Here is a 13,681-nt window from a genome sequence, read left to right on the forward strand (position 1 = left end):
GCAGACACAGCAAAGGCAGCCCTGAAAAGGGCCTGGTGAGCCCTCATACCAGGGGGGCTAGTCCTCCCAAACATCCCATACATTGCCATACCCATAAACCCAGAAAGGCAGCAGAGCTCACTTCTCATCCTCCAGAATGACTGGAAATCTACCCACCCTTTAGCAGGCCACCCTCAAAACCCACAGGGGCCAACTTTAAGGATCCAAGCTGAACAACTCAGTGCCAGACCACAAGAGAACTACTCATTTGCATGAAAACATATAGATTGGTGGTAAGAAGACCAAGAATATATGGACAGGTGTTCTTCAAGGTAGGCAGGCATCATCCTCTCACTAAATGACAAGAGATCCTTCAATAAAGAACAGCTGGAAAGAACTCGGATAAAGGAAACAAGAAGAGAGTGAGAGGACAGCATTCACAGAAATGTACTAGCTGGGAACATGGCCTGTGGGGCAGTGAGGCAGCAAAGGAAAAATCCAGTCCAAACCTCAGTTTAGGACCTGACAAAAACAAGAATAAGAATAGATTTTTAAAGGCTTAAGCAAAGTCCTTAGGCTCCTGGCCCCTCTCCTCCTCAGAGATTTTCACGAGCAGGAACAAGGACAAAAAGTGAGCTTTGATTTCTTCAGCCCCCACACATTATGACCAAAGGAGGAAATCTGCAAGCCCTGGCCCCTAGGCTGTGTACAGAAGGCTGATCAGCTGAGTTTTGTTAGAAAGCTGGCCCAGGGAGAAAACATGCCATTAGCAGAAATGGTCTCCCTAAGGGAAGTGCAAACCATTTCAAATCAAGAGGCATAGAGCTCCAGGAGAGGCTGATGGACACAATACGACAAGAGACTTTTTAGTCTCTCACTTTTCTAATTCTACCAAATTTCCCTCTGGGCTGACTGAAATTTTACCACAAAATAGCTGTCCTTCGGGTTCTGCTGTGAGAGCTTCCTGAGGTCAAACCAAGACAAAATCAGTCTTACAGAGAGAGGAAGTATCACACTAATGCAGAGTAAGAAACAATGGGGACTACATTTGTCTTACAACAAAGAGAAAAAAGAACTAAAGATTTCAACAAAGAGTAAATATTAACAGGTGAACTACTTGAGAAAATAGCAAGAATGATCCATTCAGAAGCAATAGTACTATATAGACTCTGGCCTGAATCTTTACATAAGCAAGACTAAAGACACTAGTTCTCAACTGCGCAGAAACTATTCCCAAAACATTAAAGGTTTAGGTTTTAAGGAGACTCAATCTTAAAATCTAAAGTGTTTAACAAAGCCCAGAACAATTATATTACCACTCAAACCCAGGCTTTCCCTTTTAAAGAAAGGCAGTGTGACATAGAAGCAACACTGGATTTGGAGTCAGAAGATGGCCTAAATCCCAAGCTCTTCTATGTATTAGCTATGTGACCTCCAACAGGTCACTTAAATTCTCTATGAGGCAGCTAGGTGGCGCAGTTGATAGAGCACCAGCCCTGAATTCAGGAGGAACTGAGTTCAAATCAGATCTCAGACACTTAACACTTCCTAGCTGTGTGACCCTGGGCAAGTCACTTAACCCCAGCCTAAAAAAAAAAAAAAAAAATGTATGTACCTCCACTTATTCATCTGAGGAAAATGGACAAGATCAAGTCAAAGGTTTCTTCTAAAATAGGCATTTCCCTCCTCCTTTTTGATCAAGCAAACTTACCAAGTGCCGGATTCCATTCCAGGTGTGGTACATAAGTGGGAAGGCAAGAGCAAACTTAGTTGTGTAGATCAGACTTGGTCCTAGGCTCAGGGCCTTCACAAGTTGCAAGTGAGACTCAAAACTGCCAGGGAGCAACAGAGCTGCCAATCCAAAAAGGGATACTCCTGGGGAGAAAATCAAGCAGTCCATCATTTCTTGCCAGTTCTACCCAGTACAACTTCAATTTGATTCCTCAAACATTTATGATGCAATGTAACAGCTTCATCTCTAACTCTCAGAATCTGGATTCAAGGCTCAGTTCAGATGCCATTTTCTCTGGAAGACTTTTCATCTCTCCCTCTCTACCCAAACTGTTAATATTGTCTCCCACATTAAATTATTGTTCCTTTTCTATAGACATGTATCTGCACAGAAGAATTTAAACTGTCCAAAGTGGTGGCCAATTTTTAAAAACTTACTATTTCTAGGGCACAGCACAGAGTAAGAAATGATTTCCTGAATTTGTATTTTGAGAGGCTCTACATTTGTTTTATATTCCACACAGGAAAAGAAGTTAGATTCATTACCTGGAACAAAAATATGCATTACAGCACCTAACAGTTCTTTATACCCACTGAAGATAAGAGAAAATGACCAGAATCAAGTCAGGAAAAAGATAAGCTAGACATGAGACTTTCTTACAAGAAAGCTGTGACATACTCAAATGGGCACTCAATCTTTAAAGATTTTTAAGATCAATCAGCTGTTTGAGTTCAACCTTTCTGGAAAGAAAATGGATACTGATGATCTCTAAATGTCTAGCCTTTATCTTTATCATAACTAATACATTTCAAGGGAGTCTAGGAAAGTGTGAAAAGAATTGAACAGAGTGATCTAGAAAAGAGGAGTAAATAAATAGGCCAAAAAATTAAAAGAAAAGATGGAACCTGTAATTTCAATGGCATAGGGAACTCCTGGATGAGGAAACTCCCTCTCCTAATGCAGATTGACAGTTCCTGTACAATTTCTAACTCTAGGAGGCTATCTAGAACACTGAGAAGTTAGGTGACTCTTCAGTGTCATAGAAGAGCTATATTGCAGACATGGCATTTGAATTCAGGTCTCCCAGGTTCCGAGGCTAGCACTCTCACCACTATACCACTACACCTTTTAGAAATTTTAAAGGAAAATAAATCAGTTATGCTTTGGGGGAAAAAAAAGTCTTTAAACTTTATAATTATAAAGGAGAGATGAACTTCCTCTTCAAAGAAATTTTCTAATACTAGTCCAGTCCAAGAACATTTTCTTTTTCTATGTCTGCCTAACAATCAATGCCATATAGCTATTATGTATAATTTTATCATATCAAAAATTTCACATATTAGCAGCTATCCTAAACAATCTAGGGACAATTCAAGCCACTCTCACCATTTGGCACAATTCGGCAACAAATGAGAAAAAAAAATTCATTTTCTATCTAATTTCACCATTCTCATCTAGTACACATAACTCATTTTCTACCCTTTTAGAAATCTCAAACACAAGCCCAATACCATGGATTAAGGGAATTATTTTCATGTTAATGGAAGCTCTAGTTCAGCTAAATTCCTAAGTACCAAGTAAATGGATTCACAGGACCGATAGTCACCATTAATTCAACAGTTATTTTGTGCAAATCATATAAGGCACTATGCTAGAAATTGGGGGAAATACAAAGATAAATCAAAGATATCCTGGTATTTCCCAATACTATACAATCCAAGAGAAAGTTGTAGTATCATGAAAACTAAATAATTATATAATATAGATATAATATGTAAAGAAGAGTATATGTATGTTTGTATATACACACAAACACACATTATGTATTTACATAAAAGTCATACTTATATATAATTTTATGTATAAATATATATTATTTCTAAATCTGCTACTATATTTGTAGCATTCAAATATTAATTCAATTTAGTTAAAGCAGGGAATTTGATCCAGGAATTCTACCCAGCCATCCCCTCCTAGACTTTTCACAAAGATTTCAACTCAGTTGCTTGGCCAACTTTGCCCTAATGGGATTTATTTACAAGCATGGTGAAAAACTGTGTTAACAAAGATACTTCTTTTTACAAGTACACCTGACACACCAACTGAGTCCTGCAAGGGTCTTCAGAAAATCTATAAGAACTTAGCCACACAATAAGCCAATTAATCCATTCAGACAATGTGAAGCACTATGAAATACTTGGCCTTAAACCCAATCAAACTGCACCTCTGGCACAGAGAGGTTTTGGAGTCTGAGTTAACTAGATGTACAAATCTGTGCCAGAGACCACCAGTCTGGATATAAGAGCAATTCTCTTACAAGAATTACATATAAGCAATACTTCAACATCAAATAAGCTTTTTAATGGCACAAAAAAGGTCTATGGATTTTCAATGAACATCAGAGGGGCGGTTAAATGATACAGTGGATAGACTTCCAGCCCTGAAGTCAGGAGGACCTGAGTTCAAATGTGACCTCAGACACTTAACACTGTGTGACCTTGGGCAAGTCACTTAACCCCAATTGCCTTAGCAAAAAAAAAAAAAGAACATCAGATATCCTATAACTTGTCCTTGTTACATTATTGGCTTTTTAAAGTCATATAAACAGTATTAATATTTGAGATACATATACATATAAAACATATACATAAAAGTATAATTATATCTTTTTTTAGTTCCTTCTACATGATTTGAGATTTAAAGTCAACTCAACTCTTTGCTTTTGACATAAGAAACTTTAAGAGTAAAGGAAACCAGATAATTTCCTAGGCTCTGATGCAGAAAGACCTCTGCCAATTCTATACATATAAGTTATAAGAAATGAGAAAAAAACAGCTATGGAAAACATTCCAAACCCTAATTCTCATCCCTCATCCCATCTTATATCTATCTCACATTCTTCACTCCTCATCCCCATATAGTTTTCCAGTGTACAAGCCTATATTTTTTCTCATGGAAGCTGCCAAAGATGAAGTAGAGTATTGAGCAATAAGATTTCTTACTCATGCAATCAGATAAAAGGCAAGTATTAAATCCTTAACACAGCTAAGGTCATCTTAGTCTTGGTACTAATTCTACTAGCACCTTCTCTGTATCTTAGCTTCCTTGTCTGTAAGACTGAAAGAATGGTTGCTCTCAGGATTTCTTTCACTTTTTGGGAGCTCACTATTTAAAAACCAACCAAAATTATTTTAAAGGAGTGCCTTAGCAATCATTTTTTAAAAAAGCCATTCGGTGCTCAGATACAAAGCCATTTTGATCTGGGTTCTCAAAGAAGTGAAATGGATAGATATAAACATTCCCAACTTATCAATGGGGGAAGAGACATAATAGATAACAAATAAAGATAGATAAAAATAGGATCTGTTCAGCCACAAGTCTTTCTACTGACTTTTTCAGTGCTTTAAAGCCAAGATAAAGAGTTTGAGATTAAATAGGTCCACCTACTCAGAACAGTATTTTCTGGATATGACTGTAGCTCTAGGTTAGGAGCTCAGAGTCCCAAAAGTTATCTACCTTACCTTAGTTTCATCTGGAATAGCAGTACTACTAGTCCATGTGACCTAAGTCAAGATACCTAAAACCTAGACAACTAATTCTTCAGACTTTACCTCCTCAGATTCTAGGGGATTTTGCCAATGAATCTACTTAATTTAGAAGGAAGAAACAGGTTCCATCTCAAAATTTTTGAGAACATTTTATCACAGCACCTTTCTAATCAATTTTTTAAAAAGATGACCAGAATTCAAAAGTTCTCTATCAGTGAAAAAGACGACCAGAGTCTGGAGTGTCAAAATCAAGATGTTATAAGCATGAAATCTTTAGTTTTTAACAAAATGCCCCTTATTAGGTAGATGTGTTCCCAAAGTCTTGCCCATCCCCCATCCCTTTACATATGCTTACCAACAACAACAAAATCATAATATCTGGCTATCTCTTATTTGGCTCTATCCATAATGTTCTCTAAAAGAGGACAAGGGGAGAAAAGGAAACATAAACTTTAATTCAAACAAAGGTGATAAATCAAAAGCTTGATCCTTAAAAAAGAAAAATTTTATAAAAGAAATGAGGGCCCAATCTTCTTTACTATTCTTCTGATTATCCTAAGAAATATCTAAAAGGATACAAATATGTAGTTCTCAAAAGAAAAAATGTAAATCATCAATATGAAGAAATATGCCAAATCACTAATAACAAAATTACACATTAAAACAATTCTTAAGCTTTTATCTTACATCTGGGTTGGCACAAATGACAAGAGAGAAAATGGTAAATGTGGGAAGGGGCTAAGAGGAGAGAGAGAGACACTAATAAACTCTTGGTGGAGTTTTAAATTAATCCAAAAATCCTGGAAAATTATTCAAAATTATATTAGAAAGTTTACTTAACTGTATAGACCTGCTGACCCTAAGATGCATATAACAACAACAGAATGGTATATATATCCAAAAACAATGGTAGTAAAGCTGTTTGTAGTAGCAAAAAAAATGCAAAAAAAAGTGGGTCCTTATGAATTGGGAAATGGGTGAACAAAATTCAATATAAGAACCTAACTGATTATTACTGCATCATAATTAAGAATTCTAATAAAGGGGGCAGCTAGGTGGCACAGTGGATAGAGCACCAGCTCTGAAGTCAGGAGGACCTGAGTTCAAATCTGGCCTCAGACACTTAACGCTTCCTAGCTGTGTGACTCTGGGCAAGTCACTTAACCTCAATTGCCTCAGCAAAAAAAAAAAAGAAAAATTGTAATAGCATTGAGAAGACTTGTGTGGATTGATGAATTAAAGGAACAGAATTCAAAGAACAATTTTCATAAAAACTAGAATAATATAAGGGTAAATAATACCAAAAGACACAGAACTTTGATCAATTCAGTGTCCAAACTTGAGTTCAAGAACTGACAATAACACATAATTCTCTTTTCTAGAGAAGGACAGAGTATGTATAAATCATGGAAAAAAAACTCTTTCCACTCTCACTCTACTGGGAATAAGCTATAGATCCCACTTGAGTACTGAATCTTAAGTTGCCATGTTCAAAAGAGATTCATTTAGTGTTTAAATGATAAAAATTAGGAAACTAAAGCTGTTGTGGCTGTCCCTGGCAATCACTACAGGAAATAGAGCATCGAAGAATTGCTAGGATGGAGCAGCTTCCTCTGATTCCAATGCAGTTAACTGATACTGAAAGAACTTTAAAGAACAAAAGTTTTCAATTTTATCAAGACCATCTCCTCCAAGCTTTTGCATATACTACTGACAATGAAATGGTATGCATCAAAACAGGCAATGCTTTCCAAAGGATAATTAAACTCAACTTAAATTAAATTAAATTTGAGTTGAGAATAACTGACTATTCTCTCCACTAAAGTACTGTCAACATCAATCTCATCAATCCCACTAGTCATTCTAGTGCCACTCACTCACTCTCAGAGTACAGGTCACGTGTTTCCTATGTGAATGAAGCATTTCCAAAAGGTATTTTGCTTCTCCAATGCCAAATTAAGTTTCCAGCCTATCCCATTTTATTGGTACAAGAAACCCAAAATTTGGCAGTCATGAAATGGGAAAAGATTTTTACAGACATTTCCAATCACTTTCTTGAAGGGTACAGAGTATTGCCTAGAATAACTAAGATTTCCAATCTAACAAACCATAGAACAAAGTTCTATATACCCTTATCTTCTATTCTCAGCTTACAACATAGATATAAACAAGGAAGATACAAAAAAAGAATGTGATAAGAACAAGAAAAAGATCCGGCCAAAGTTTTCAATGGTAATTTGAGTAGACACAGACTTTTTGGCACAGTAAACAGTCAGGAGAGAAGCAAGAGATACTATTCTACTGAATGTACCCACATGCTAATGGGAAACATCAAATTATAGAATCTGTGATTCTAGTTTAGTCAAAATAAGGCATTAAGAAAAGGTACTTGAATCTTCAATGTATACTGCTGGTTCAATACTAGTGACGTGTTCTAGGATGAGAATTCAAGTCCACAGAAAAGAGATGTCAAAATCAAGTCTTTGACTATACCAAAAGTCCAAATACTCTTTCATACAAAGAATTATAGGGACTTCTTAGAAAATCAAACATCTTATCAGGACTGAGTGAATACCTCTATTTAGGCTATAGCTACTAATTAGGGGGGAAAAAGTATATGTACTCGACCCAAACTTTACTAACATAAAACACTGTGTTCACTTGGTACATGCAACAGCTGGGAGAATGTAGTCTCAGCAGGTAGTTTTAATATTCACTTCTTTGAATGGCTTGGCTGTTACTCCCTTGGCACAGGCTGAAGCCACCAGAGAAGTTAGGCAGCACTTCAATGAAGAATTTTAAACAGGGAGGCTGAAATAATCCAGAAAAGATCCTGAAGGCTGCAAGGGAAAGCAGAAATGGCTACCCCAAAACAGTCCCCTTCAGTTTCACCTACAACCATCATGAGAAACAGTCCTGTCCAGCTGCTTGATAGCTTTGTCTGGCACCAAAAAGCAGATTTCCAGATCAAGAGAAGAGTCGAGAAAGTGCTGCATGCTGAACCCAAGGATTCCTATAGCGCCCATCTGTTCTGCTCAAAGCAGACTGGGCTAAAGCCTTTCAGGCTGATAATGATGCCTGATGTGATAGGTAAGGAACAGAGCCCTGCTGCCAGGCTAAAGATCTCTCTGAAGCTATTATTATTTCAACAGCTGCACCAATGCTACTGTTTTTCCTTCCTTCTGATGAGGCAGAAAAGCAACCCTCTTTGTAATATAGGTGATAGCCAGAAGTGCTAAAGCAACAGCAAGGATACAGCAATAGGAAAAGGAAGGATAAATGCAGGCTGTTCAAAGTCACAAAGTCATTTATATTGTCAGTAAAGATCTTGGAATATTAGCCTGAATAGCTGCCAGGACCTCACTGCAGCAGTCTTCTGACTGAAAAGCTTTCTGTAGACAACCCACTTGGCCATACCTACTCACAGGCACCCCACCACTTCTCAGTTTACATCTGTCACCAAAGCCCATTCCTCTTCCAGACACATAAGAAATATTATCTTTGCTCATCTGGCCCTGGCTGAGTGCATAAAATCAATAAGTGCCTCAGAGGAACATTTAAGTTCCCCAAATCACTCTATGATCGGAGACCTTGTCGCTTCATACCACATCTCTTCTATCTGCTACCAATTCTGAAGAGCAGTTTTCTTGAGGGAAACATGATGCAAAGAGAAAGTGTTGATTTTGCAGTCAGGGCTAAGGTTCAAACCCCATCTCTGCCACTGAGACTGAGTGGTTCTGGGGCCAAGTCTCTTCACCTTTCTGGGCCTCAATTTCCCCACTTGTAAAACATAGAGGTTAGATTAGACGACTTCCTCAGGTTTTCTATTATTCAAAATTCTATGATCTTAAGAATATTCCACAATACAAAGGCATTAATGTTTAAGTGTCTTAGCAATTTGTTAAATGCTATATAATAAGCCCAGAGACTAACAAAGTACATTTAATAACAGGGTCAAAGAGGGTCACCACTCTTTCTGAATAAGGATACTGACACACAAAAGGGATCGAGACAGAAGTTATGAGGACAGTCATGGATCTTCAGGACTCAAATACAAACCTGCACTCAAGGCAACACCAGTGCCTCGGTGGGTAATGGACATCATCATGGGCAGGGACCAACTGCAAATTAAAAAAAAAAAAAAAAGACAATGAGTAAAATCTCCAAAGGATAATCTATTACATTGAGAGCATCTAGCAAAAGGAAGCATAAAGCCCTTTGTATCTCTCTCTCTAAATACAAAGTTTATAAACCAAGCAATAGTCAAAAATGAATGCACTTGTTTTTGGTGCCTAGTATCCTTCTACTTTCTGAGTCCTTGCACTAAAGTAATAGAGAATATAAGAAATCTTTCTTAGCTTGTGAGCTGATCTTTTATGAATATCCTAAGTCATTTCCCTACAAAATGTAACATTACACTATAATGAATAATTCATTGTTATTTATTCAACCTGTTCCTTTTCTAGAAAGCTATCTATCTTTTGCTATTCTATAGATTACTCATCCTTTCTCCTCAAAACTCCATCGTTTTTGGTATTTGGCAATTCTGGATTAATTTAACTAAGTCTTCATCTTAGCTCATTTTGAACAGGTTATTGTCCTTTTTCTCAACTTGCTACCTTAATCCTAATGAAAAATATATACAATGTTGCTTCCAGCTCCAACCCTTAAAGCACCCAAAGTAGTGTCTTAAATTATTGACTGCTCAAAGTTCCTCTTCTAAACTACAATAATTAACAAATATGGTTTTCACTACACCAGCAGTCTTTGCCTGGCAGGTGAAATGGAAGCACCTCACAGTCTCTTATTTCCTTACTTATAGAGATGCCTAAGGTTCTGTAACCATGGAAGCTAACAGTAAATAGCAGATGCACCTCACAAGCTTAAAGCCATTCTATATATGACAAATTGTTTGGGGGTGGGGGGATTCAAGGACTTGGCATGTAGGTTCAAGATCATTGGGAGATTTTTCAAAGCTCATTCTACTCAAGGCCAACTTCTATTATTTTTGAGGTAGAAAGGAGTTTCTGATCTCTTAGACATAGGAATTGTAGTCACCTATTACCCTGATACTGTTTGAGCAGAATGGCTTATTTCTCCAACCAGAATTATTCCCGGAATCTGGCTCGAGGAAAATCTGAAGGGCTGAGGTATTTGTGGAGGTGGTTCAAGAATGGCCAGCTCCACAGGCAAGAATGCTAATAAGGAGGCTGCAATAGCCCTAGAGGTCTTGCTGGAACAGCAAAGAAAAAAGCAGCTTTCCTAAAGATTGAGTTCTTTTTGCCTCCACAGCCTTCAACTTACCACAGTACATCAGTCATTGTCAGAGATTGTCACCTCATTGAAAAAGAATAAATTTATTCCACTTATTAAGGTAACCTCAAAATGAAGAAATGAAGTTTTGAACATGACTGGTTCTCTGTGACAACACAACAATCAAAACTGAAAGCAGTGAAATTATAATGACCAAAAAGAACCATTTGCGAAAAGGCATATCCTTTATTTGCAGAGCTGGCAGTCAATGGATATGGATACAGATGATGACAGACTTTTCAATGTGTTGACTAGTTTTGCTAAACTTAAAAAAAAGTTTCTTTGTTAAATGGGCTGGTTTTCAAAGAGGAAAATATGTTTTTAAAAAAATGCTGAGAAATAGAGATGACAAAAACAAAATGTCAACAGATTTATTTTTTTTTTTTTAAAAGAGAGATTTGGGGGCCTAGTGATTCAATAACCTAATGGGGAAAAAAAAAAAAAAAAAAAGAAAGAAAGAAATCCCAGACTGCTGTCTACTTCCAAGGGAGGACAATTACCAAGCAATTTAAATGCTTCCTTCTTTTACCATCCCCTCATTTCTATCCCAAGGGCTGTCATCACAACTGTCCTCAGTCAAAATATCTTTACTTAGCAAAACTCTGAAAATCAAGGGAAGAAAGTCCAATCGAAGAAAAAGAGTTGAGAGCTTATAAAGACTTTATTATAATTATTAAGTTATTATTATTATTATAGAGAGTTATCTTTATAACTGGGGAAAGTGTATATTTCATTTCTTTTAGAAAAGGCCTGAAGATATTGAACACCTATTTGTGTTCAAGAAAAAAAAATTATGTTTTAAGGAATTTCTAAAGTTTTGTTCTGCTACAGTTCATGATGCAGGAAGTAACAATAAATTCCATGACCCTTGATCCAATACTTTGAGAGTTTATTCAAGAATTCCCTCCTACCTGTAAATGGTGATGTGAGGTGACAAAGGACGACTTGAATTTATGTTCTTGTTCCAGAAATGTTCCATCTCTTCCTTAGCTGTTGTTCCCAGAGGGATGGCACTAGGAAAAAAAAAAAAAAAGAAGAAGAAGAAGCAGTTAACTGGACAAAAGTATTAAAATAAATCAAGAGCCCAACCAAATGCACTAAAATAATAACAGCTAACATATATAGTATTTTATGTTTTACAAAATGCTTTACTTTCAAAAAAATACATCTTTAGTGGCATTGTTTTTATGTAGCCTAAAATTTCCCTGTATTCATACTCCAAATGACCAAAGAAACATCTCATGTAACAATTTTTTAAAGGGGAAAAAAAAAAAAACACGGAAAAAAAAAGCAGGAAAACCATTCAATTCATTGAAAACAATATGAAAATATATTCAATATTTCACACCAGGAGACCTCCTACCTCCACAAAGGAGTAGGAGGAGGTGTTTTTTCTCATCTTTCTGCCTTGGAGTCAAGCTTGTTTTTTTGCAATTTGATGACATTCACTTTTAATTTTTTATTATTTTGGTTGTTAACTTTACATAGTTTAATCATCATTTATCTTTGTTTATATTAGTTTTATTAATCTTAAAAAATGTGTTTTATGAGATGGTTTTCAAAGAGGAAAATAAGTCACGAATACTAATTCACTTTTCCATCAACAATAACAACGTGCCTATCTTCCCACAACCCCTCTAAAATTGACAATTTCCATATTTTATCACCATTAACAATTTAAGGGGCAGCTAGGTGGCGAAGTGGATAGAACACCAGCCTTGAATTCAGGAGAACCCGAGTTCAAATTTGATCTCAGACACTTAACACTTCCTAGCTATGTGACCCTGGGCAAGTCACTTAACCCCAGCCTCAAAAAAAAAAAAAAAAAGACAACCATTAATTCACTGGATGTGAGTAGAACTTCACTTCTGGGGTGAAGAGGTGAACTTGAGGGGGTAAATTTACAAAGAGCTTTGAATGACAGAGAATCTTGGAGGTGATAGGAAACCACTTGAGTTTAAATGAGGTGGGGTAGGGAAAAGAGATGGCTAGACCTGTACTTTAGGAAAATTACTTTGACAGCTGAGTAGAAAATAGAGTATAGTGGGGAGGGGAAAGACTTTGTCAAGCAAGCCAACTAGAAGTTTACTGCAATAGCCAAGGCATGAGGTGTCTGAAGACCTAAGGTGGCAATGTCAGAAAAAGAAAGGGATAAGACCACCCACTCTTCTTCTAAGGGTTTATAAGCACTAAGTGGATTCCATGAGGGGTCTGGCAATTGAGAGTGTCACTGAGACTTTTTAATGAATTACTATTAGCGTGATCAATAAAGTGATTACCCTAAAAAAAAAAAAAGGAAAAGAAAAGAGAATATTCATTAGAGATGTTACTAAGGTAAAATCATTACCCTCCTTGGCAACAGATTAGATATGGAAGTTGGAGAGAGTGAGGAATAGAGAATGACACCTAGGTTTATCAACTTAGCCTGGGTATCTGGGAGTAATGGCCTACAGTAACAGGGAAGTCAAAAAGAAGGGAGGCTTTAGGGGGAAAAGATGAGTTCTGTTTTAGACATATTGAGTTTAAGGCATTTAAAAGATTCAAGTATGGAGATTAGGAGAGAGGATAAGACTAGATCTGAGAATCATTAGCATAGAGAAGACAACTAAATCCAAGGGAGTTGATAACATTACCAAATGAATGAGTATAAAAGGAGAGAGGGCCTGGGGAACATCTACTTTTTAGTAGCCTTGACCTGGAAGAAAATTCAGCAAAGCTAAGACAGGAAAGCAGTTAAGAGAAGCAGGAGAACCAAGATAAAATGTCATGGAAACCTAGAAAGTGCAAGGTAAGAATAAGAAAACGACTGACAGTGTCAAAGGCTGCAGAGGACAAGAATGAGAAATCGAAAAAAGTCAAGATGAGGAAGGGAGAAGAATAGAGCTGGGTTATTAAAGGACAGGAGTTGAGAGACTAGAGATCATGGTGTGGTCAAACAATAGGGTATTGGCTTGCAAGGCGGAGGGAGAGGTAGAATGAATAGGTTAGGATCAGATAAGAGAATGAGAGTTTATTACATGGAAGTGGTACTTTTGTGGATGATAGAAAAATCAAGGTTATGATCATCTCTGTGTAAATGAAGTGGGGCTGGGGAGGTCATGGGAAGTAA

The 13,681-nt window shown here is 36.9% G+C and overlaps 1 protein-coding gene across 1 annotated transcript in view; it reads right to left on the reverse strand.

Annotated features, from left to right (window-relative positions):
* The window catches only part of SDHC (succinate dehydrogenase complex subunit C), a 42,296-nt gene that overhangs the window by 1,516 nt on the left and 27,099 nt on the right, over positions 1 to 13,681 (reverse strand). The window contains exons 3-5 of the mRNA XM_074309220.1: positions 11,484 to 11,585; positions 9,319 to 9,380; positions 1,691 to 1,854 (exon numbers count right to left, since the gene is read on the reverse strand). Of these exons, the coding sequence (XP_074165321.1) occupies positions 1,691 to 1,854; positions 9,319 to 9,380; positions 11,484 to 11,585 (328 nt within the window). The remainder of the gene's footprint in view (positions 1 to 1,690; positions 1,855 to 9,318; positions 9,381 to 11,483; positions 11,586 to 13,681) is intronic.

The sequence above is a fragment of the Sminthopsis crassicaudata genome, chromosome 4 (assembly GCF_048593235.1).
Source record: "Sminthopsis crassicaudata isolate SCR6 chromosome 4, ASM4859323v1, whole genome shotgun sequence".
In the NCBI taxonomy this organism is placed as follows: domain Eukaryota; kingdom Metazoa; phylum Chordata; class Mammalia; order Dasyuromorphia; family Dasyuridae; genus Sminthopsis; species Sminthopsis crassicaudata.